This window comes from Rhinolophus sinicus, chromosome 1 (genome assembly GCF_057876585.1).
Source record: "Rhinolophus sinicus isolate RSI-liver-muscle chromosome 1, RSI-T2T, whole genome shotgun sequence".
NCBI classification, from domain to species: Eukaryota; Metazoa; Chordata; class Mammalia; order Chiroptera; family Rhinolophidae; genus Rhinolophus; species Rhinolophus sinicus.
The window spans coordinates 27,748,617-27,774,626 of NC_142501.1; the positions used below are offsets into that span (position 1 = coordinate 27,748,617).

Below are 26,010 nucleotides of genomic sequence, written 5' to 3' on the forward strand. Positions count from 1 at the left end.
GAGCGGCTGTAGTCATGTTCAAAGAACTTGAAGGGAAGAGACAATGGAGAGTCACATATTGAAAGAAGCTTTAAGGCTCAGGTGAATGAGGCATTGAAGGGTCGCCCTAGACCAGCTGAGGCAGTCATAGAGAACAGGTGTGTGTGTGTGTGTGTGTGTGTGTGTGTGTGTGTGTGTGTGTGTGTGTACATGGAACAGTAACGGGGAATCACTCTGGTTCTACCTTTTTGATTTTTGCCTTCCATAGCTCGTTAATGAGGCAGTGATTAGAAGCAAAGAATGAGAAATAGAAATACCAACCATTCTCTGCTTAAAAAAAAAAAGGGAAAGAGAATTAAAAACCACAGCAACATGCAGAGGGATAAGTTTAATTTTAAATATGTGTGCTGTGGTGAAAAACTGCCTTGCTTTCAAACTTAGTGATGTGGTTCAAGTGTGTAGTTCTGCCTTAGGTTTCTCATCGGTAAAGTAGGTATATTTATGTATCTTTCTCATTAAGCCATTTTCAGAAATAAATGAGCCAAGTGCTTTAATTTGTGTTTAGCACAAGGTAAATTATAACTGTTTCTCATTATTAAAAGAGGAAAACAACTTTGTGGAACTTTATTATAGTAAGTGAATTTACCTTTGGTTTGCCTATTTTATTTCTATCTTCCAACTATTTTTGAAAGATAATTGGTATTCAAACATTAAAAAATATCTTTCTCTACCTTGTCTTCTTATAGTCAAAGAATTGACTTTGCAAAATGCCCTAAGAATTTCCTGTATTGTGGTTTCCAGAACATTTTAGAAGCTAATGATTTCACTTTCTTTTTATTTCTTTTTTTTGGGGGGGGCACAGGACTTTTTTTTATTGGGGAACAGTGTGTACTTCCAGGCCTTTGTTCCAAGTAAAGTTGTTGTCCTTTCACTCTTAATTGTGGAGGGTGCCATTCAGCTTCAAGTTGTTGTCCTTTCAGTCTTAGTTGTGGAGGGCGCAGCTCAGTTCCAGATCCAGTTGCTGTTTCTAGTTGCAGGGGGCACAACCCACCATCCCTTGTGGGAGTCGAACTGGCAACCTTGTCGTTGAGAGGACAGGCTCCAACCAACTGAGCCATCCGGGAGGCAGCTCAGCTCAAGGTGCTGTGTTCAATCTGAGTTGCAGGGGGCGGAGCCCACCATTCCTTGCAGGATTCGAGGAATCAAACTGGCAACCTTGTGGTTGAGAGCCACCCATGTGGGAATCGAACCGGCAGCCTTCGGAGTTAGGAGCATGGAGCTCTCACTGCCTGAGCCACCAGGCCGGCCTTCACTTTCTTCATCCTCACTTTCGTCATCACCAGTAGATGACTCAAGAACTTCGCTTAAATACACAAATTTTCTTTTTTTTCTTTTAAATTTCTGCATACAGAACTTTCAAGTTCCTATCCTCCAGCTCAATTCCGTGATCAAACACCATTCTTGAACAAGCTCATAGTGCCTTACCTGTTTCGACACTGGAAAAACATTTCTCATGGCAGGTATGTCAGACCAAATCATAAATTTAAAAAATAATGATAAGCAGAAGGATATGGCTAATTTCAGGGCATGCTTTAAGAAGAAAAAAAAGGAAATTTTTAGGCTTGCCCTGTATCAGCATTTTTCAGTGAATTTTATTTCTCTGATTCTGTATTCTAACTTAGAAATGATTTTGTGAAGCTTTTCCAACAGGCTTACACAGTGGCTTCTGACAGGGAAAGCTCTAAATTCTGAGTGGGAATAGAATTGATCAGGTAAAATTAAGAGCAACATAATTCTAGCATAGCATAGATGGAGAATGCTTAATACCAATGATACACTGCTTAAAAGTGTTTTTTGTTGTTATTGTCGTTTTTTACCACTTTTGTTGCGACATCCAAAAACCACCCAGACTGTTTGTCACATGGGACTGTTGTTAATGACAACTCTTTTGGGAGTGTCCTAATGTTAATGCAGAATCTCCTAATATTAAATTGTTTTAAGAGTAAGGGTATAAACAACTAGTTTTGGTCATGAGAAAATGTAATGATCTTGTAAAAAATGGTTGCTTATGTATAATTCAATGTGCTGCGAAATGAATCCAGCTCTCCAAGGAATTGCCCATGCATTCGTTGGAGACCTTCTCATTGCACTGGGTACAGATGCTCTTATGTCTTCTCTTTCCTGTAAAACCTCTACAAAGCCATGATCACCCTGAGCAGAGAATTCTCGGAGAAGAGAATGCATTGAGATTAGCAGGGGGACGCACTCCTAAGTAGAATTATTGAGACAATGATAGAATATGTTAAATAAGGACTCTGTGCCTAGACAAACTTTCATTTCATTTCTGACTTGGGTATTTACTAGCTTTGATACCTTTACAAAATAATGTTATTAATGAATCGTAAATTTGCTCATCTACATAACAGGATTCATACAATTATCTTGTGACTTTTGTTTGAGGAAAAAAAAAGTAAATGTCTGTCATGTAAGCATGTAAAACAGAACTTGGTGCATGTTGATATCTTTTTATTCCAGTACTCTAAGCTCCTTTGCCAAATTAAAATAACACACAAACAAATGCTAAATCCATTTTTCTGAGACAGAGCTGGTAAAGAAGAAAAGGTATGGTAATCTCACTGAAGAACAAAAGTATATCTCACAAAATTATTGTTATTGAGTGGAGTTCTGAAGGGAATGTCTTCATTTTCCAGTGTTGCCTTGGCAAGATGATTGGGTTGTCAAACCAAAGAACTTTTTAAATTCTCTCTCTGATACATTCTTTTTAGAAGTTTGCTCTTTAAGCCTCTGCCCTACCTCTCTTTCTCTACAGATACTCAGATCATTCTATTGAGGTTGATTTCTGGGATTTTAGGAGTATTGTGCCTTGCGCTGATGGCTACTTTGGAAACGTTGAAAAACTGTAAGTTTTTATAGGCAAGTCTATGTAAAGAGCAAAGCGATGATGAAACCATTTCACATGAAGGTTTCATTTTACTAATGTGTAATATTTTGTTATTTCATAAGCCTATATCTAATGAAGTAAATTTCTAACCCTTTCTTATAGTACTTCTTAATCAAGTTATTCACCCAATGTCATCTCAAGGGTGCACCACAGAACCCCAGGAAGGTATGTTCTATTGTTTGGAAAATCACAGTGTTGGTAGAGGATGAACATTTTTTTTACTTATCTCACAAGGAAGCGTGATGGGATATTTCTTTTAGTTAAAAACAAGTTTACCTACAAATTGTATGTTAGTCTCATCTCAATATTTCTTAATGTAAGAATTATTAAATTACATTGTTATTGCATGATTTCTATATTTAAGTCATAAGAAAATATTGACTTGAAATGACATATTTTATTCCTATATGAGTGGTCACGTTTAAATTATAAACCAAAACTAAATTATAGTAATATTACACTTAACTACCTGCCTGTGTTTGCTCAGGGTTCATACTTTCGTATCGCTAAGTTTGCTCCAGCTTCTTCCATGACTCGGAATAGAGTGTGGAGATTTCTGTAATTCTGACCCTAGTCATCCCATGTAAGCCAGAACGAAGTCCAATTTTTTTAAATACATTTTTCCAAATGCTCTCCAAGTTGTCTCTCCATCTTCTGTGATTATACAGAATTTATTTATAGTTTTGTTCCTTTAGTGTTTTTCCAGCTTTATTGAAATATAATTGATGCATAACATTGTATAAGCGTATGGTGTACAAAGTGTTGATTTGATACACTTAGAAATTGCAATACAGTCACCACCATAGCACTACTCAATGCCTCCATCATGTCACACAATTACCTTTTTCTTTTTTGTGGTGAGAACATATACAATTTTAACAACTTACGTGTATATAATACAGTATTGTTAACTATAATCACAGTGGTATACAGTAGATCCCCACTACTCATTCATCTTCTAACTCCAAAGTTGTACCCTGTGGCCCACATTTCTCCATTTTCCCCACCCCCAACACTGGTAAGCAACATTCTAATCTACAACTTGAACACCATTTATTTGGCAAAGATTTGAGTACATACCATGTGTCATCACTCTTATCACTGAAGATAGTAAATGCTCAAGGTACTATTACTGGAAAACTGTATGATTGGATATCAAAGTAATTGTTTTATTTATAGTTATTTTAAAAATAAAATATCCAAAATATGTATCCGAATTCTCCCTATGTACCACATTTTTTTCTGACCCGAGAAATATTCTTAAATACTTTCATCCTTTAATTATCTCTTTCATCTAGTTTAATCTATTTACACAGCAAGAGTTCAACTCTGGGTAACTTCCTCAAAAACAAGTTTCTTCTAAGTACCTACCTATCCCCACCCTATGCTCTGATACACAATGTTTAACATACTTAATTTCTTATGTGTAATCACCCAAATTATCATTAAATATAATTAATAAATCATTGGAAATTATGTAATTCTGTCCCTATCTATAGAATATAATCTCCCTGGGGAAAAAGGTCACATTTGACTCATTCATATTAATATCCTCTAAACTCTTGAGGATGTAGTGGACTCTCAAAGAATATTTCTAGAATAAAATAAATAACAAATGATTTTTGAATGAGTAAATAGCACTGAAAAAATGGAATCTCCAATGCCATCAATCATGGTTTATTTTTTTCTCTTAGATTCTGGCTGCTGTTCTTTCCAAGAAAACTGGATTGAGTACCGATGTTACTTTGTTTCTAATGAAAGAAGAATTGGGGTACAAAGTAGGGATTTCTGTGCTTCTTAGAATTCCAGTCTGCTTCAGTAGCAAAACAGAGATGAACAGGCATGTATTTAATTCTGGTTCTTATATTTTCTTTGTTCTTCAATATTAGTATAACAATATTATCTAAGTAAGCTGACTACTTTTGATTCAAGTTTTTAATCAGATAGTGAATGGATGGTTATATTTGTACTAGTAATGACTTACTAATTTCTTATACCTTAACACAATCACTATAAAACCTACATAAAATTTCTGAAATTTTTATATGATTGGGATACAAATCAAGATAGATGCCAGATAAAGTTCAAGAGGTGTTTAAATAGAGGTGTCCTGTTCAAATAACAGGACATTATTTTTCATTAAAAGAACCAACTAAACAACTTTGTAATTTTTAGTTCTTTGATTGAATACATAATTTATTTTGTGATTATATAGCTTTTGCCATCATTCTTGATTATGATGTGGAATGAATGTGGAGAATATGACCATGAAAATTACCCAATTCTTAAGAAAAACTGAAAAATTTCTCCAGATGCAGGAAGAACCTGTGTTGAGCATAGGTTGAGCAGGTATATCTAAGACATTTAACCCTCAGGATACAGTTTATTTGAGATCAGATTTGATTGTTGATCTCCTGTGAAGGAAGCGTTCCATGAAAACTCCAATTATCTTTATAACATTTTTCATTCCTTCAAGAATGAGATTTTGTGATATTTTGTCTCCATAAATGAATGGGCCTTGTAGGTGAGAAAATATGAGACATGTGCCTATACCTCCTAAGCTAGACGTTAAAAATGATTTCAGTTTGAGTGATTTCAAGTCTGGATCTGATGCTGGACACTGACTTTCTGGAAAGTACAGTATTCCCAGAGTAGATTCAAATTAGGTGAAGATGTTTGTCTCTGTTTCCCATCAGAATTTCATGAACTCCCGTCCACATTTTTCCTCGATTGTATGGTCTTACAATGAATAACATGGTGCCTGGTTGCGGAAGGATGGCTCTGCTCTCGCAAGATCAGTAAGTTTCCTGGCAGTCCCAGTCTTTGCTGTTCTTTATGAGTTTATCCTTAGGTTTGACTAGAGGATATAACATCCAGGAACACTGTAGCTAAGATAATCTGTCTAAGGCATGAGAATACAGAAAAGAGAATAAATACAGTACAGTACCAATTTTAGCCCCACCTACAACATCCAAGTTTATGCTCAAGTGACATGAAGTTAGTGTACTTGTGACCATAAAAAAGCTTTTGACTTTCTCTTTCTTCCTTGGTACAAACACATGGATGTGTTGTGCATGTACTGATGCTCACGCAGACAGAAGCTGTCCCGGGAAAACAGGATAGTCATTCTATTCTTTATTCTGGGGGAGCCCAATATTCTCAGCATCCATTATGTTTCAAATACACAGTGCTTATTTTCTCTATATTTGTAATCTTGGAATCTCATTTTAATTCATAAACGTGGTATTTGCAGCATCATGCAATGACAAATTTTATGCTCTGATTTCTTTTCCTAGACTAAATTAGTCAACACATCTTTAAATAAAGTAGAGGCAAAGTTTATTATATATCAAAACCATTAATAACAATGGAAAGAACAAAAAATCGCTTGCCTCATGCTATTGATTATTGAAGCAATAACTGAGTTTCAGTAATATTGTATTTGAAATTGTGAAAACTGTGGCTATTGAATGAAAAAGATAAAATCACTCAGTATGTTAATATTGAATTCAAAAGCTTTTAAAATTTCCATCATTTAATAAAAAACACCATTCCTAAACATTCTCATTTCCTTTTCTCATATGTTAACATTTTATTTTTCATTACAGACTTTTATTCTCTCGCACCGTAAATACACAGAGTGGTATACCGTATAGCACAAGCAGAAGAAATGTTTCTGACGAACCCTGTGGAAGAAAAAAATCATTAATCTGTGAGAAGCAGCTTATTTAGGAGTTTCTTATGGCAGAAGGGGTGGGCAGTGAAGGTCCAGTATTATTGAGAATGGTAACTTTACTCTTATATTATTACTAATTATCTACTTCTCGGATCTGAAAAATGTTTTGTATGATATCTTATAATATTCATAAGTCTGAAACCATGTGTTTTAAAATTGATAAAATTTGTGTACCTACACTTGAAATTATAAAGCATAAAAATAAAGAAGTTTATGAACATTTTTATTTAATGCCTATGTTCTATATTGAATGTAATATATTCTTAGGCATACATTCTTGTAGATTTTCTCTGCAAGAATTTAAATAGAAAAATTCACATCAAATAGTATATACAACATCATTATAAACCTTTGTGTGAAATACTAAATTGGGAATTCCCATCTTCATTTACTTTTCCAGAAGTCAGTTCTTTCTGAATATCTATCCATCTATATGTTTTAATTTGTTGCTGAAAATGCCATATGACAGTTTCCTCATGTGTGTCAACCAGTGTTAGAGGGTAACACATTTGTATGTCTCCCCTTGATGCTGCTGTGTTCTGAAGGACAGTTATCTTTGGCTAAATATATGGGTCATGGGTGATTGTTTTCAGATTTTGCAAAGGTAAAGGGAGGGGAGCCCTGATCACAGAAATTTCCAATACCCATTTCTTACTCTACAGACCTATCTTGCCTCAGGCTTATCCATTAGTAAGTCATTTGCATGTGCATTGGCGACCTTAATCTCTAATCAATACTTTCCCTAAAAGTTAAGTGTTAAGTACTGAACAATTCCCTTCTTTTTTTTTTTCCTTTGGTGGGCGAAGGAGCCACCCATTTTCCCATTTTATGAAGGGTGTTCTGAGTGTGTCATAGAAGGGGTAAGAACACCCTAAGTTCTAATTCCTGTGATCTGGATAAGATTTTTCCAACCTCACAGATTTCAAAAGCCAATTCCTTTTTTATCTTTTTTTAATGTTGCATATACATCTTAAGAAATTTATATTGATAGCTCTATTTGCTTACTAGTACTATATTTTAATTAAATGATAATAGTTAAGAACACAAATTGATTTTTAATATATAAGAAGCCAGGACGAGGAAAGGATGTCTTATTTCTTTCTCAAGATATAAATATAATAGGACTATAAAAATGAACTCTTCACATTCTTGCATGAAGATTGACTTAGGAAAAATGCACTTAAGTTATATTATGAGAAAAAGAGGATATAATATAACATCTTTAAAATATTTCACTTGGATTAAGAGGACATGCTTGTACTTTCTGGATATTTTATATGTTTTGGCTTTGTTGTCCATGTGGTTTCAAGGACTACATTTTAATTACATTTTACAAAATAGTTTAGATGAGCTTATGACAAACATCAGTAGTTTTCTGTCCCAACTCACCTGTCTCTCTGTCCTCTTTCCATAAGACAATTTTCTCCGAGTTTCCTGTTTGTTTAGTTTGTTTGTTTCCTGCTTAAAGTGTTTTTTTGTGTTTTTTCTTTTTCTGTAATGAACCAGGATGGTCTATTTTCATAATTTTGTCCAGGATAAAGCTCAGCTGTTTTCATTCAGCCACATCCAAGTTTACGCTCAAATTATTACCTTTCAAGTCATCACCCTATGAGGTGCCTGGAGCCAAATCTGACTTTTTTTTTGAGAAGTCATGAATACTGATTACATTTGCAAGAACAGTGAAGGGCCAGAAAGTGCAAAATATGTTGGATGATGTCTAATTTCAGAGAATAATTTATGTTAAACTTGTCTTCACTGAGAGAATAAAATTCTTATTGCCTCCTCTTTATAGCTCAGAGGTGTTTTCAGTTTCCATATTTCAGGGAATTGTGATGGAAAGTTTTGTGTTGAATGGAAGATATGGTCACACATGGCAGAGTGTCTTTCTCACAGCATGGTCTTCTCATGTTGGTCATACACAGTCCAGGACCATATGACCCATTTCATTTTTATTATATGCCTTCCATGCTGGCATGCATTCTGCTTTCCTTCATCCTAACAATATCTTTATAGCCTTTGGGATGGGAAAGACTTCCATTACATAAAGGTCTTTGTCATGCAGGGTGTCATGCGGGGTCTCTGGTCCCGCTCCCCACATAAGAATGCACAACATGGTGAGGCCAAAAAGGTACACCCACGGAGCCACAGATAGGGGAGTCATACTGCTATAGTCTCTCTGGCAACTGGGTTGGAGACATAGGAAGCAGGAGCCACACTATCCGCAACCTGCCATCCATTTCTCTCTGCCAACCAACCTCACTTGCTAGTTGCAATCCACCATGCTAACTGCAATCCACTCTTGCTAGCTCAGCCACCATCTTCTTGCTAGCCCCCATTTGCTGCTAGCGTAGCCACAACAGTTATATTAGTGGCCAATGGCTCACTGGTTACAGCTGACGGCCAACTAGCCACAGCTGATGGCCATCCAATCACAGTTGATGGCCATTTACTATCCGAGTGAGCCCCTTTGCGTGTGAGGGCGAGAGCCTGGAAATTGCACTCCTGGCTCTGGCCACACAGTCTTTCTACCTAATATATTTTTTTCTCTGAGTTGGGATTTCTGATATATTCTTGGAAAAAAACACATTATTTTTCTTTTTACTCTCTATTTTTTGCTTGGAAATGGGCTAATGCACGTGGAAAGATATAAGTGGGTTACTATATCAGTGCTAGATGTAGAACTAAAGGGAGTGGGTAAGGAAATGTGCAAAAACCATAAAAATATAATGAATTATATTGCAAATACTCAGATTATGCTTCCTTAATTTTAGCCTGTGTGGGGGCAGAGCCCCAGAAAGTAGTTTACAGGCTCTCGGCCTCACGTGGAGGGGTGCTGGCTCGGGTAGTAGATGGCCATCAGCTGTGGCTGATTGGCTGTCAGCTGTAGCCATTGAGCCATTGGCCACTAATATAACTGCTGCGGCTACGAAGGAGAGCCAAGGAGAGTGGAGGAGAGTGGAGGAGAGTGAAGGAGAGTCGTCGGTCGGTTGCAGAGAAAACGGACAGCAAGTCGCACGTCCAGTGAACCCAGCCTCCAGTGAGACTGTAGTGGTATGACTCCCCTACCTATGGCTCCGTGGGTGTTCCTTTTTGGCCTCACCATATCCTGTGTTCTTGTGTGGGGAGCGGGAGCAGAGACCCCCAAGGCCGCCCTGCATGACAGCCTGTAACCCAAATGAACTATCCTGCATGTGTATATGTGTTATTTATTGGTGCATAATAAATATGAGAATTTTAGAAACTTAAAACAACACATGTTTATTATTGCATTATTTATGGATCAGAAACTGGGCATGGGTTAGTTGCTTCTTTTATTCATGGTTCCACAAGGCTGGAACCAGGGTCTTGGCTAGGCTGCATTCTCAGGTGAAACTCAGCTTCCTCTTCCAAGCTTACTGAGGCTGTTGGCAGAGTTTCTACTTTGTGGTTGTAGGACTGAGACCCTCAGGTCCCAAAGCTGCCCTTCTGCACTGGCAGTCACACCATGGCTGCTTTCTTCTTCAAGGCCATGTGGAGAGCTTCTCTGACTCCTCTTTCTAGTTGACCTGTATACTTTCTTTTAACTTTTCTTCTGATTAAGTCAGGATAACCCGTAATAATATGTCTTTCAATTAACAAAAATTAGCTAATGTGGAACCTTAATTACATCTGAAAAATAGCCTCATCTTTGCCATTTAATGTATTCTAATTACAGAGTCACATCCCATCATACAGGCATACCTTGAAAATATTGACAGTTTGGTTCCAGATCACTTTAATAAAGGAAGTAGCACTGTGGAGACAGAGCCAGGAATGCAATTTCTAGGCTCTCGGCCTCGTGTGGAAAGCTGCTGGCTCAGGTAGTAAATGGCAATCAACTGTGATTGGATGGCCATCAGCTGTGGCTAGTTGGCCGTCAGCTGTAACCAGTGAGCCATTGGCCACTAATATAACTGCTGTGGCTACACTAGCAGCAAATGGGGGCTAGCAAGAAGATGGTGGCTGAGCTGGCAAGCGCGGATTACAGTTAGCAAGTGGAGTTGTTTGGCTCGTAGAAAAGTGGACAGCAGGTTGCAGATCGTGTGGCTCCTGCTTCCTGTGTCTCCAACCCAGCCGCCAGTGAGACTATAGTGGTATGTCTCCCCTATCTATTGGCCTCACCGTATCCTGCGTTCTTATGTGGGGAGCTGGACTAGAGATCCCGTGTGATATCCTGCATGACACATGGTATAGTCGGCAGGATATGGTGCCGGCCAAGGCTCTCCGAAGAGTGGTGGAGCAGTTTGTGTGTATGAACACTCAATCCCAGGAAGACCAGGAGGAGCAGCTGTTGGAGAGCTGGACCCCGTGGAGAGGTGGGAGGACATGGACAGTTCCCCAACCAGCATAGGCCGGAGAAAGCGAAGGTCGTTGCGGCCCTGTGGGCTGGGAAGTTCTTGCTGAGGCAACCCGGATGCAGGACTTGTAGTCCCAGGAGGAAACGCTTGCTGAGTCCTCCGTGGGAGATAAGGGTGAGGTCAAAGTCGTCCCTCACCCCCAGGACAGCCCTGGTGAATGACTATGGACTATGGGGAATTGCCTTCCATCCCTAATTTAATGGACTGCTTGATGGTTGGTTTGGGAACATACCACCATGTAGGGGAACTGGTGGATGTTTGCTTTTGTGTCTTCACCAGCCGCCATCGAGAATATGTAAGCACCTTGACTGTGAGTTGCTGTTGTTCCATCATGTTACCCTGAGAGGCCCAGAGAGAGTGGCAATGCCCTGAGAACACTGGCTAAGCCCAGGAAGTCTGGCTGTGTCCAGAGAGATTGGCAGTGCCCTGAGAGGCCTTGGCTGTGCCCGGGGAGACTGGCCGTACCCTAAGAAGCCCAGGAAGTCTGGCTGTGTCCAGAAGGACTGATGGTGCCCTGAGAAACCGTGGCTTTGCCCAGAGAGCCTGGCTGTGTCCAGGATATTGCATTCATCTCCAGACTCCTCGCACAGTGCCCCTCGTGGAAGCCGCTTGTCATGTAGATTGTGAGGCGAGACCCTGTAGGAGTGGAGTATGGGGACAGAGCCAGGAGTGCAATTTCCAGGCTCTTAGCCTCATGTGGAAAAGTGCTGGCTCAGGTAGTAAATGGCCATCATCTGTGATTGGATGGCCATCAGCTGTGGCTAGCTGGCCGTCCGCTGTAACCAGTGAGCCATTGGCCACTAAAATAACTGCTGTGGCTATGCTAGCAGCAAATGGGGGCTAGCAAGAAGATGGTGGCTGATCTGGCAAGCTCAGATTACAGTTAGCAAGTGGGGTTGTTTGGCTGGTAGAAAAGTGGACAGCAGGTTGCAGATAGTGTGGCTCCTGCTTCCAGTGTCTCCAACCCAGCCTCCAGCGAGACTTTAGTGGTATGACTCCCCTATCTATGGCTCCGTGGGTGTTCCTTTTTGGCCTCCATATCCTGCATTCTTATGTGGGGAGCAGGACTAGAGACCCTGCATGACAATCACACACACAGAAAAACTAGTCATAGTCTTTTTGCTGGCAGGAGGATCCTGCCCGCCTTTGTAAATGGAGCACCTGTGAAGCGTAATAAGGAGGAGCTCCCCAAAAGGAGGTATGCTTGTATTTACAAATCCTCACGAAATTCAAGGGGGGGTGATTATACAAGTGTGGGGCATGGAAACTTCGGGGGTCGTCTTGGACCTCTGACCGCCATACCAACAACTCCTAAAATTTGTTTTAATTGCCATTCAATAGTTTGCTGAATTTAAACACTGCCTTTTGATTTCTGATGAGGTCACTAGGAATTTAATTCACATGTGCCAGGACAAGGAATACTTTTCTAGTTACCCCAATATATTAATTCTTAGTTTTTCCATTAGAGATATCAAAGTTTGCCTAATAAAGATAGTTATTTTACAGCAGGACTAGGATGTTCTTTGCTTATCTCCAGAGATACTTCAACATCAGTTTTTACCTCTTGGCCATCACAGGGACAGTTAACTAACTAACTAACTAACTAACTAACTAACTAACTAACTATTTTATGCCAAGTTTTTAAAAGTTCAAAATTCTCAGGTGGTACCTAGTGCCAATTTGTTTATTTATTTTTAAAGATTTTTATTAAAAATATAGCTGATATACAAAATTATATTAGTTGCAGGTGTACACCATAGTTATTCAACATTTATGTACCTAAAGAAATGATCACCATGACAAGTCCAGCAACCATCTGACACCATACTATGCTATTACAATATTATTGATTATATTTCCTATGATGTACATTATATTCTCATGATTTATTTGTTATATACATGGAAATTTGGACCTCTTATTCCCCTTCACCTTCCCCCCCTTTTAAAATTTTTCAATTACAGTTAACATTCAGTGTTATTTTGTATTCATTTCAGATTTACAGCATAATGGTTAGATATTCAGTTGAGATAATTGGTTAGATATTCTGTCTTTACTAAGTGACCAGACTCTGCAGGAAACTTCTGCCTCAGCTTTTCTGAAATCAAGATTCATCACATAAATATCGGTACAATATCAACAGTTTCGTCCAGATAAGAATCAGGTCTTCGTACAATTATGAAGAAATTTGGGAAGCATGTTCCTAGATATTTCTTGGTGCCTCACCACCCCGCCCGCATTTGAAATATACTTTATTTCATTGATGGATGTTCATAAGAGGCTTCAGTTGTATCATATTATTTGCCATTATTAAAAGCACTATATGAGTGTGCTCCTTGAAGACTTATGATTTCTTTAAATTAAGTAAACCTGAAAATATTTGGAACATGTAACCCCCCTTTCTTATTTCCATAATTTTGCACCTTTTGAATGTTTTCACTTTACATCCTAGTACATGGGGTGAAAAACACTCTAAAGAACTGGATAGTAAATATGGGCCAGTCTCTGTTGAAACTAGTCAACTCTGCCATTGTAGTGCAAAAGAAGACATAGAAAATATGTAAATAAGTGGTTTAGCTATGTTACAAGGAAACTTTATTTACAAAAATAGATGTTGGGATAACTTTGGTTCACAGGCTATAGTTTGCCAACCCCTGTCAAACTGTGCATAATGAGACTGTAGACACCAACTCACTCTCCACTTTCCTTATCCTTTTTAGGTCACATCACAACAGTTATAAATTTACTTATACATTTTATAATAACTAAAACACTTCTGTCTTACTTTATCAGTCTGTGTTCACTACAAAATGTGAAAATCTGTAAAGTAGATGTTATAGCCAATCTGTTAGATGACCCCATGATCCCCACCTTCTGGTGCACATAACTTTGCATGATTTTCTTCCATATTGTATCAGAGTCAATCTGTGTGAACAGTGAAATACAGTCAAAGTGATAGCATGCCACTTCTGAGTCTAGATCTTAAAAGCTAGTATGGCTTCTTCCTCTTCTCTGTCTTTGGATCACTTGATCTGAGGGAAGCCAGCTGTCCTGTCAAGAGTAACTTTGTTGAAAGGACCATGTGACAAGGAACTGAATGAAGCCTCTTATGAACAACCATCAATGAAATAAAGTATATTTTCAACAGCTATGTAATGAGTTTTACTTGCAAGCCATCTTTCCAGCCCTAGCCAAGCCTTCAGATGACAACATAGCCCCAGTCCACATCTTTACAGCAAACTCATGAGAGAACCTGAGTCACATCCATTCTGCTAAGTTGTTCAAGGATTCCTAACCCATCAGAAACCTTGTGATACAGTAAGTGTTTAGTCTTTTAGGTTGCTAAGTGTTGAACTTAGCGGTAGACTCATTCATAAAGGCCTATCTTAAGGGAAAAAGGAAACAAACCAAAAGAAAAAACAAACAACTCCCCCTCCCCCATGAAAACTTATTGAAAGGAGTCAGCCACTTCCCAAAATTCCATGCCTCGAAATTTCCTTTATAGAATCATTGTGATCCATTTTGTTTTCGTAAAGTTGACCCTACTCCAGTATTGAAATTGGACCCCAACTAATTCAAATGAATCAGTGGGTCTTATCCACCAGCCACAGTTCTTTACATGTAGCTTAGTTATCATCAATAAGATGGATATAAGTTCTTGAATGACTATCACAAGAAATTGAGGAAAATAAGTTAGACAGAAAAGATTTTATATTGTTCTAAATATATAAATTTCAAAAACAGACAAAACTAAATACAGAATTGCAGATATTGGTTGGGCAGACTTCACCAAATATCTTGAGGGGTGGGAGTGGGGCAATGCTGACCTCTGCTCCAAGTGTAGGTAATGGACAGGGAAACTGGCACACAAACAATTCATGTGCCTATTTATAGGAATGAAGCAATCAGTTATGGTTCCCAGTTCAGAAAGGATTATCTTCTTTGTGACTTCTGTCTTGAGTTTTTGAATTGAACACATCTTTGATGGATTTTACTTCTGAGTCAGTCAACTAAGAAGAAGAAAAAGACAATGGTTAAATTAAGTTTCATCAAATATGATTCTGAAAACTTAGAATAACTTCCAAATGAAGGTGGTCCTATTACTGTTGAAAGTGTAGTAATGACCCCTTCTATATGTTCTGTCACAAAATAGTACCATTTCAAAACAAAAACTGAAAGCAAAATCTTAATCTATTTAGTTAAAGCGATGTTACATGTTGTAAAAATGAGAAAAATTAGGCAGTTTTTGCTAGTTCAACTTCGTCCAACATTAAAACTAAAAAAGAATAGACTTCAAGTGGGCAAGGGATCATATACATTATCTCTTTCAACTTGGATTTGCATAAAATGTGGATGAAGAATTTTCATGTTTACATTATCAGGTAAGCACTTAAATTTTATTCATTTTGGTGTTTCAGTGAAAGTAGCTCTATTTACACAATGCATATTAAAGGATGGAAATTTTAACCTCACAGAAATTGAGAAATCAAATCACAGTCCTTGTTTTCTCTCTTTTTTTTTCTGTTTTTTCTTTTGTTGTTGTTGTTTGTTTGATTGCTTTTGTTTTTAGGTTGAAAATGCCAAATTTTACAAAAAGTTTCATGTATGGAAATATTATAATGCTTAAACATAAAAATATAAACAAACAAAAAATTTGTTTGGCTCTCAGAGGGCCATATGCACCACTTGCACATTCGGTGACCTTCCCAAGACCTTGACTGTGGGTTGGGGCGGCCTGAGCCATTGGTCCTACTGCGAGATGTTTTAAAGCCTCATTAAAATGTTTGGGTCCCCATGAACCCCTACTACACCCAGGTTTACCAGGAGATCTGGGCAGGGATGAGGCTGATGAGCTTCGCCATTTACGAAATCAGTATGTAAAGAAGTAAAACTTTGAAAGCTTCGAGCCCTACACCTGCCCATGGCCATCACTAACCAGTGCTACCTGGACTTCCATCAGATGGAACATTAGCCCTGCTGTAAATTTCAGCAAGCTGTTAGAGGGACCATGCACATCGCTGTATATTTATTCATGGCATGAATAAATGTACCTGTGAGATAGACCTCTGCCTGCACCGAGGGTTCTCTCAGCTCCCCTGTGTACCCATCCTATCCTCAGTAGGTCCTGTGACAGCATCTGCAGTCACTCTCACTGAGCCATTCCAGCCTTAGGATTCCTGGGCCAGTGAAGAGTAGATATCTCAGTTACTGTAGAAGTTGGGAATCAGATCTAGGCATTCACACGTCTGATGTTACACAAATTAAAAAAAAATAAATTGGGAGGGAGTCTGGTTCCTATGGGGTGAATGGTAGTTTATATTTCCAGATACTTAATCATAGATCAAGGTCTCTACTTTCAAGATGCTTATTCTGCCCATCTGTCCCACATTTGAATTTTGCCCTGATAAGGTTATTCTTTGCAGGACAAAAAGCATGTAAATTCAACTGTCAGTATACTATCTGAATGAGACAACACAACGAAAAACATACTACTAAAATATTAGTACAAATAAGATAAAAAAGCAGCTGTAGTCATGTTCGAAGGACTTCAAGGGACCAGAAAAATGGAGAGTCACATGTTGAAGGAAGGTTTAAGGCTCATGTGATGAGGCATTGAAGGGTGGGGCGTAGACCAACTGAGGCAGTCATAGAGACCAGGTGTGGATGTGTGTGTACATGGAACAGTAATGGGAAAGTCACTCTGATTCTTCCTTTTTGATCTTTGCATTTCTATGGTGGGTTAATGCGGCAGCAATCAGAAGCACATAAATGAGAGATGGAAATAGTAACCACTCTTAGCTAAAGAAAAGAAATAAAAATCAACAAAACACACAGACACAGAGAGATAGGCTTGATTTGAAATATTTTGAATATGTGTTCTGGAGAAAGACTGCCTGAGTTTCAAAGTTGGTAACTTTACTCATGTACGTAGTTCTTCCTTAGTTTTCTTATCATTAAAATGAGTATATTTATGTATCTTTATTCTTTTCAGAAATAAGTGAGCTAACATATGCCAAATACTGTAATCAAGGTAAATTACAAATGTTTCTCATTATTAAAAGAGGAAAATACTTTGTGGAACTTCATTATACTAAGTTAATTCACCTTTGATTTGCCTATCTTTTTTCCTATGTTCCAAATATTTTAAAAAGGTGATTAATATTTAAACATTAAAAAAAAAACTTTCTCTCACCTTGTTTTCTGAGGAAAGTAATTGGCATTACACATGTGCACTGAGAATTTCCTGTGTTGTGGTTTCCATAACATTTTAGAAGATAGTGATTTTACTGCTTCTTGTTCATATCGTACACCGTGTCTCATGAAGAACACTGCTTATACACACAGTTTTTCTTTTCCTTTTTCTTTTAAATTTCTACATATACAACTTTCAGATTCCTAGCCCCCAGCTCAAGTCAGTGATCCAACAACGTGCTTCTTGAAAAAGCACACATCGTGGCTTCCTGGTATCGACACTGGAATAACATTTCTCATGGCAGGTATGTCAACCCAAGTCATAAAATTAAAAAATAAAAATTAGCAGAAATTTTATTTTATGGATATGGCTAATTTCACGGCCTACTTTCAGATAAAATACATTTTAGAGTGTCAGGATTTTCCACTTCATATTATTGCTCTCATTCTTTATTCTGTAACTTAAAAATGATCTTGTGAATCTTCTTTAACAGGTTTAAAGAGGTGATTCTGAGAGGGAAAGCTCTAAATTTTGAATGACAACTGAATTTTCATCTAAATTATGAGCAGCATAATTCTAACATAATGAGAGAATGTCAAATATATAAGATGCAATGCTTAAAAGTATTATTTAAAAATTTACCTTTTGTGTTACATCAAAAACCACCCAGACTAACTGTTTGTCATGTGGGACTGTTGTTAATGACTCACACTCTTTTGGGAGTGTCCTGATGTTAATGCAGAATCTCCTAATTTTAAATTGTTTTAAGGGTAAGGGTATAAACAACTAGTTTTGGTCATGAGAAAATGTAATGTTCTTGTAAAAAATGGTTGCTTATGTATAATTCAATGTGCTGCGAAATGAATCCAGCTCTCCAAGGAATTGCCCATGCATTCGTTGGAGACCTTCTCATTGCACTGGGTACAGATGCTCTTATGTCTTTTCTTCCCTGTAAAACCTCTTGAAAGTCATGAACACCTAAAAGCCATTTCTTAGAGCAGAGAATGCGTTGATATTAGCAGGGGGTGCACTCCTACGTAGAATCATTGAGACAATGATAGAATATGTTAAATAAGGACTCTGGGCCTAGGTAAATTTTCATTTCATTTCTGACTTGGGTATTTACTAGCTTTGATACCTTTACAAAATAATGTTATTAATGAATCGTAAATTTGCTCATCTTCATAACAGGGTTCATGCAACTATCTTGTGATTTTTGTTTGAGAAAATAAAAGTAAATGTCTGTCATGTAAGCATGTAAAACACGTTAGTGCCCATTGATATCTTTTTACTCCAGTACTCTAAGCTGCTTTGCCAAATTAAAAAACAAATGTTAAATACATTTTTCTGAGATAGAGATGGTAAAGAAGAAAAGGTATGGGTAATCTCACTGAAGAACAAAAATATATCTCATAAAATAATTGTTATTGGGTGGAGTTCTGAAGGGAATGTCTTCATTTTCCAATGTTGCCTTGGCAAGATGATTGGGTCGTCAAAACAAGGAACTTTTTAAATTCTCTCTTCCAGGTTTCTGCTTTTAAGAACTTCAGCTCCTGTGTTTGCTCTTTAAATCACTGCCTTACCTCTCTTTCTCTACAGCTTTTTGGACCATTCCATGGAGGTTGATTTCTGGGATCTTAGCAGTAACATGCCTTCTGTTGATGGTTGCTTTGGGATTATTGTTGAAAAATCGTAAGTTGTTGTAAGCAAGTCTATATTAAAATCAAAACTCTGATGAAAACATTTAAGAATAAAGGTTTCATTCTACTAATGTATAATAACTTGTTATTCCATAAGTCTGTATATAAGTAAGTAATTTCTAATCATTTCCCATAGTATTCCCTAAACAAAGTATTCGGCCAATATCATCACCAGGAGCCACAGAACCGCAGGAAGGTAGGTTCCATACTTTGGAAAACTTTATGTTTGTAGAGGGTGAACAGACAGTTTCTTGTTTTCTTCACACTGAAGGTTCATGGACTATTACACATAGTAAAACAAGTTTAACTACTAACTGTAGTATAGTCCCATTTCATTGTTCTCTAATGTAAAAATTATTAATTTACATAGATGTGCATTTATTTATTTAATTAATAAGAAAATATTAGCCTGAAATGACATATTTTTCCTACATGAGTACTTGTGTTTAAGTAACAAATGAAAAATAAATTATAATAAATATCTCAGCTAATCCTACTCACCATTCCGTGATTGTTCATAACTCATACTTTTATATCTTTATAATTTTCCTTCTATTTGTTCCATAATTCAGAATATAGTTCAGAGACTTCTGCAATTAATTAATTCATTTTTAATTAAATTTATTTGGGTGACATTAGTTAATATAATTATATAGTTTTCAAGTGTACAGTTCTATAACACTTCACCTATGTATTGCATTGTGTGTTCACCATCCAAAGTCAAATTTCCTTTCATCACCATATATTAAACCCCTTTTATCCTTTTAACCTCACTGCCCCCTCCCCATTTAACCTTTGGTAACCACTAAACTGTTGTCTGTGTCTATAAGTTTTTGTTTCTTTGTTTGTCTTGTTCCTTTGTTGACTTCAGTTTTCTAGTCCACAAATGAGTGAAGTTATATGGTTCTTGACTTTCTCTGACTTATTTCGCTTGGCATGATAATCTCAAGATCCATCCATGTTGTCGCAAATGGCACTATTTCATCATTTCTTATGGCAGAATAGTATTCCATTTTGTACATATACCATATCTTTTTTATCCAATCATCTATTGAAGGATACTGTGCGTGTTTCCATGTCTTAGCCACCATGACTAAAGCTGCAATGAGCACAGAGGTATATATGAGGTAAGGACAATTAAGTTTGCAAACTCATCCTAGAAAAAGTGCTACATACCGCATTGCTGAATGTCACTACGGTCACCTTCGAAGTACCCCCCTTGGGAAGCTATTCACACATGCCAGCGCGTAGTCCACCCTTCAAACCAATTTTGGAACTCTTTTTCTGGAATGGCCATCATAGCTGTCATCGTATTACCCTTGATGTCCTGAATGTCATAAAAATGTCTTTCTTTCAATATTTCCTTTATCTTTGGGTGAAGAAAGAATGCATTGGGGGCTAGATAAGGTGTGTAGGGAGGGTGTTCCAATACAACTATTTGTTTACTGGCTAAAAACTCCTTCACAGATAGTGCCATGGGAGCTGGTGCATTGTCATGATGCAAGAGCCATGAATTGTTGGAGAAAAGTTCAGGTCACTTTCATCTAACTTTCCCATGCAGCCTTTTCAGCAATTCCAAATCATATTCTTGGTTCACTGTTTGTCCAGTTAATACAAATTCTTAATGAATAATCCCTCTGATACCAAAAAAAGGTTAACAACATCGTTGCAACAAGTTCGTGAACCTCATTGTCAGACCATATACACACACACACACACACACACACACACACACACATATATAATTTTTTAAAAATTAAAGTCTATAAGGGTGATAATTGTTAATAAAGTTACATAGGTATATCTTTACAGATAAATTTTTTCAGATATGTTGAATAGATAGATATCCTGAAGCCCAGAAGAGGGATTGCTGGGTCATACGGTAATTCTATTTTTAATTTTCTGAGGAAACTCTATACTGTTTTCAACAGTGGCTGTACCAATTTACATCCCTACCAGCAGTGTAGGAGGGTTTCCTCCACAACCTCTCCAACTCTTGTAATTACGTGTCTTGTTGATAATAGCTATTCCAACAGATGTGAAGTAGTCTCTCGTTGTGGTTTTGATTTGCATTTCCTTAATAGCTAGTGACGTTTAGCATTTTTTCATATATCTGCTTGCTGTATGTCTCTTGAGAGAAGTGTCTATTAAGGTACTCTGCCAATTTTTAAGAGATTTCTGGTAATTCTGACCCTACTTATCCAAATCAGGTCAAGTCCAGTTTTTTAAATATATTTTTTCCCTAACGTTCTGCAAGTTATCTTACCATCTTCTGCGATCCTATAGAATTTACTTATATTTGTGGTTTTCTTAGAATTTTTCCAGCTTCATTGAGATATAATTGATGTACAACATTGTGTAATTTTAAGGAATGCAATGTGTTCGTTTGATATACTTATATATTGCAATGTGATTATGACGGCCACTACCTAATGCCTCCATCATGTCAAATAATAATCATTTCTTTTATATTGTGAGAAGATTTTAAATCTACTATTTAGGAACTTACAAGTATATAACACAGTATTGTTGACTCTAACCACAATGTTATACAGTAGATCCTCAAACTTTTTAATCTTCTAAGTGAAAGTTTGTACCCTTTGGCTAACATGTTTTCATTTCCTCCACCTCTCAGCCACTGGTAACCACCATTCTCTCTACAATATTAGCACCATTCATTTGGCAAAGATTTGAGTAGCTATCACTGAGAATAGTACATATTCAAGGTACTATCACAGTGAAACTATATGACTGGACTTTAAACTAATTGTTTTATTTGTGTTCATTTTGAAACTAAAATGTTCAAAATATATATCAAATTTCTCCCAAGGTATCACACTCTTTTCTGACTCAGGAAATATACTAAAATGTTTACCTGCTTTAAATATCTCTTTGATTTAATATACTCTTATTTACTCAACTTTGGGTCACTTCCTTAAAAAAAGATTCTTTTAACCACCACCACTCCCATCCTACAATCTTCTAAGGGATGTTTTAACATAATGAATTTATTGTGCATAATTACCCTAATGAACGTTACATAATTAAATCACATTTATTAATTAATAAATTATGGGAAGTTGTAATATCCACAAGAAAAAAAAGGTCATGTCTGCCTTAGGCACATAAATATCCTCTGAACTTTGGTGTATATAGTAGATTCTCAAAGATTATTTGTAGAAACAAATAAAAAATGAGTTTTGAATGAGTAAATCCCAGTTAAAAAATTGAGTCTCACAATGGATGGATCTTGAGATTATCATGCCAATCAAAATAAGTCACACAGAAAAAGTTGAGAACCATATGATTCATTCACATGTGAGACATACAATTTAAAGCAACAAACAAGACAAACAAGCAAAAACTCATAGACACCCACAACATTTTAGCATTCACCGGGGGAAGAGGGGAGGGGATGATAGAAGAGGGTAAGAGGGAGAAATAGAAGCGAGTAAGAGGGTAATAGAAGGAAAACTAACTCTGGGTGGTAAACACACAGTGCAATATATAGATGAAATATTATAGAACTGTGTACTTGAAAGCTATATACTTTTACTTACCATTTTAAAAAAATTGAATCTCCAATGTCATCATTCATCTTTCATTTTCTCTTTTAGGCTCTGACTGCTGTTCCTGTCAAGAAAAGTGGATTGGGTACCAATGCAACTGTTTCTTCATTTCTAATGAAAAAGTAACTTGGACAAAAAGCAGGGATTTCTGTGCCTCTCAGAATTCCAGTCTACTTCATTTGCAAAACAAAGATGAATTAGTATGTATTTAATTATGGTTTCTTGTACTTTCTTTGACCTAGGAAAAATATGCTGTCTAAGAAAAATGAATACTTTGAAATCTCTAATCAGATCATAACTGGATGGTTATATTTGAACTAATAATGACTTACCAATTTCTTATCCCTTAGAACATTCATTAGAAAACCAACATAAAATTTCTCAAATATTTATATTACAGGAATAAAATCCAAGATAGATAAGATTTAAGAGACATTTTAGAGAAATCAAAGAAGAAATAATAGGTCGTTATTTTTATTCAAATAAGTTTTTAAATGTTCTGCTCTTGAATTCATATTTTCTTTGGTAATTATATAGTTTTTATCATCATTCTTGGATATAATATGCAATGAACATGGAGCACATGATCATAATAATTACCCAATTCTTGAGAAAAAGTGAAAGATTTCTCCAACATGAGAACCTGTGTTGAGTGAGATTGAGTACGTCTATCAGATAATTTTATCTGACAAGATACTGGTGATTTGGGATGAAATTTGATTGTTGATATCTGTGAAGAAATTGTTCTATGAAAATTTAACCCCTTTATAATATTTTTTCATTCTTTTAAGAATGAGATTTTGTGATATTTTGTCTCCATAAATGAATGGATCTTATAGTGAGAAAATATGAGACATGTGACTCTACCTCCTAAACTAGACATAAAAAAGGATTTCAGTTCAAGTGACTTGAAGTCTGGATCTAATGTTGGACACTGATTTTCTTGAATTTACTTTATTCTCAGAGTAGATTCAAATTAAGTTAAAATGTTTGTCTCTGTTTCCAATCAGAGTTTCATGAACCACAGTATAAACTTTTACTGGATTGGACTGTCTTACAATGAAGAACAACGTGTCTGGCAGTGGGAGGATGGCTCTGCTCTCTCCCCAGATCTGTGAGTTTCTCCCACTTATGGTCTTTTTATGAGTTTATCCTTAGGTCTGACCAAAGATTGGAACATCTGGGGATACCGTAGCTAAAATAACCTCTCTGGAGCCTGAGAATACAGAAAATAGAACAGATATAGGACAGTAGCAATTTTAGCGCCACCTAGAACATCCATATATATGCTCAAGTGGCATGAAGTTAGTGTGACCATAAAAGAGCTATGATTTTCTCTTTCTTCTTTGGAACACACACTTTGATGTGTAGTGCATGTACTGTTGTTCACACAGACAGAAGCTGCCCTGGGAAAACAGGATAGTCATTATATTCTTTATCCTGGGGGCGCCCAATATTCTCAGCATCCTCATGTTTCAAACATGCTGGGCTTCTATATATTTGTAATCTTAGAATCTCATGTTCATTTATAAACATGGTATTTGCAACATCATACAATGAAAATTTTATGCCCTGATTTCTTTTCCTAGGCTAAATTAGTCAACACATCTTTAAACAAAATAGTGGCAAAGTTTATTATATACTAAAACCATTAAGAACAATGGCAGGAACAAGAAAATCCCTGAACTAAATGCTATTGATTATTGAGGCAATAAATCCCTTTTGTAATATCGTGAAAATTGTGACTATTGAATGAAAAAAGGTGTAATGGCTCAGTATGTTAATATCTCACTCAAATGCTTTAAAAAGTTCTATCAATTAATAAAAACACCATCCCTGAACATTGTCTTTTCTTTTTATCATATGTTAATATTTTATTTTTCATTACAGATTTTCATTGATTCAAACTGTAAATACACGGAATTGCATAACATATAGCACAAGCGGAAATTCTCTGGATAAAGCCTGTCAAAGTAAAAGCCGTTATATCTGTAAGAAGAAGCATATAGGAGCTTATTTAGGTGCTTCTTAGGTCAGAAGTGGTGGGCAATAAGGTCCAGTAATGCTAAGAATAGGAGTTTACCTCTTATATTATTATTATCTACTTCTAAGGTGAAATGTTTCAAATTTTTTCTTATTATATAATTGTGTCATATATTTTAAACCCTCTGTTTTAAGGTTGATAAAATTATGCACCTACAGGCAAAATTATACAGCACCAAGATAAATAATTTCATGAATGTTTTGATTTAATGCATGTGTTCAATACTGCATGTGACATACTCTTCCGTATACATTGTTGTAAATTTTATCTGCATGAATTAAAAAATTTACATAATGAAATAGATATCAACATCATTTCAGTTCTGTGTATGTTATGAAGAACCATCTCTACCTCACTTTTCTGAAAGCTGGTTCCTTCTGGATATTTATCCATCTATATGTTTTAATTTAGAGCTAAAATTGCCCTAGGACACTTTCCTCATGTGTATCATTCAGCCTCACAGATAAACACATTTGTGTGTCTTCTCTTGAATTCCTGTGCACTGCAGAACAATCATAATCTTTGGCCAAATATGTGGTTCCTGTGTGATTGAAATGTGTAGTTCCTGTGTGATTGCTTTGAGATTTTCAAAGGTGAAGGGACACAAGTCCGGATCACATACATTTACAATGGCTGTTTCTTTACTCCACAGGTGTTTCTTGCCTTATGCTTATTCATCAGTAAGAGTCACCTACATGTGCATTGAAAATCTTAATCACTACTTAATCCCAAGAACTTCTTCCTAAAAGTTATGTGTAAAGCATGAACAACTCCCCTTTTTTTTCTGTGGCAGAGGGAGCAATCCATTTTATTTTATTGAGGGGTTTCTGAGTGTTTCACAGAAGGACTGGGAACACAGAGTCCTGATGCCTGTGACCTGGATGGGAATTTCCTGATCTCACAGATTTCAAAAGCCTATTCTCTTTTTTTAACTATTGTTCAGACATCTTAAAAATTTTATATTGACATCTGTGTTTGCTTTCTAATTTTATATTTCAATTGTACCATAATAATTAAGAATCCAAATTAATATTTAATATATGAAGATCCAGGAATAACACCTCATTTTTTATTTCTCAAAATATAAATATAATAGGACTACCAGCTGAACTCTTCACATTTCTTGTATGAAGATTGACTTAGGAAAATGCACTGAAGTTACATTGTGAAAAATAAGGGATGGGACATAACATCTTTCAAATGTTTTTAACTTGGTCTGAGAGAACATGCATTGTACTAATGGATATTTCATGTTTTGGCTTTATTATCCATCTGATTGCACAGTAATATGTTTTTAATTACAAATTTCAAAACAGTATAGGTAAGCTGATAATGAAATTGAGTAGTTTTCTGTCCCAACTATCCCATCTTCCTGTCTTCCCCCCACAAGGCAATTTCATCTTTGTTTATTGTTTGTTTTGTTTTTTACGTGCTTAGAGTGTTTTTCTCTA

General features: G+C 36.5%; 1 protein-coding gene, 1 long non-coding RNA gene and 1 pseudogene across 2 annotated transcripts; all 3 read left to right on the forward strand.

The window, feature by feature from the left end:
- The first annotated feature begins 2,702 nt into the window (after nucleotides 1-2,702).
- Nucleotides 2,703-4,775, forward strand: LOC141568812 (uncharacterized). Its single transcript, XR_016020479.1, has 3 exons — nucleotides 2,703-2,899; nucleotides 3,044-3,106; nucleotides 4,636-4,775. It is a non-coding gene; the product is annotated as an uncharacterized LOC141568812 (long non-coding RNA).
- Nucleotides 4,776-14,872: 10,097 nt separating this feature from the next.
- LOC109435549 (ATP synthase F(0) complex subunit j, mitochondrial pseudogene) lies at nucleotides 14,873-15,988 on the forward strand (annotated as a pseudogene).
- Nucleotides 15,989-17,369: 1,381 nt separating this feature from the next.
- LOC109435531 (natural killer cells antigen CD94) lies at nucleotides 17,370-24,862 on the forward strand. Its single transcript, XM_019713471.3, has 6 exons — nucleotides 17,370-17,550; nucleotides 18,846-18,938; nucleotides 19,083-19,142; nucleotides 22,564-22,715; nucleotides 23,526-23,629; nucleotides 24,406-24,862. Exons 1-6 carry the CDS (start codon nucleotides 17,544-17,546, stop codon nucleotides 24,545-24,547), a joined length of 558 nt encoding a protein of 185 aa, XP_019569030.3. The 5' UTR covers nucleotides 17,370-17,543; the 3' UTR covers nucleotides 24,548-24,862.
- The last annotated feature ends 1,148 nt before the right edge of the window (nucleotides 24,863-26,010 follow it).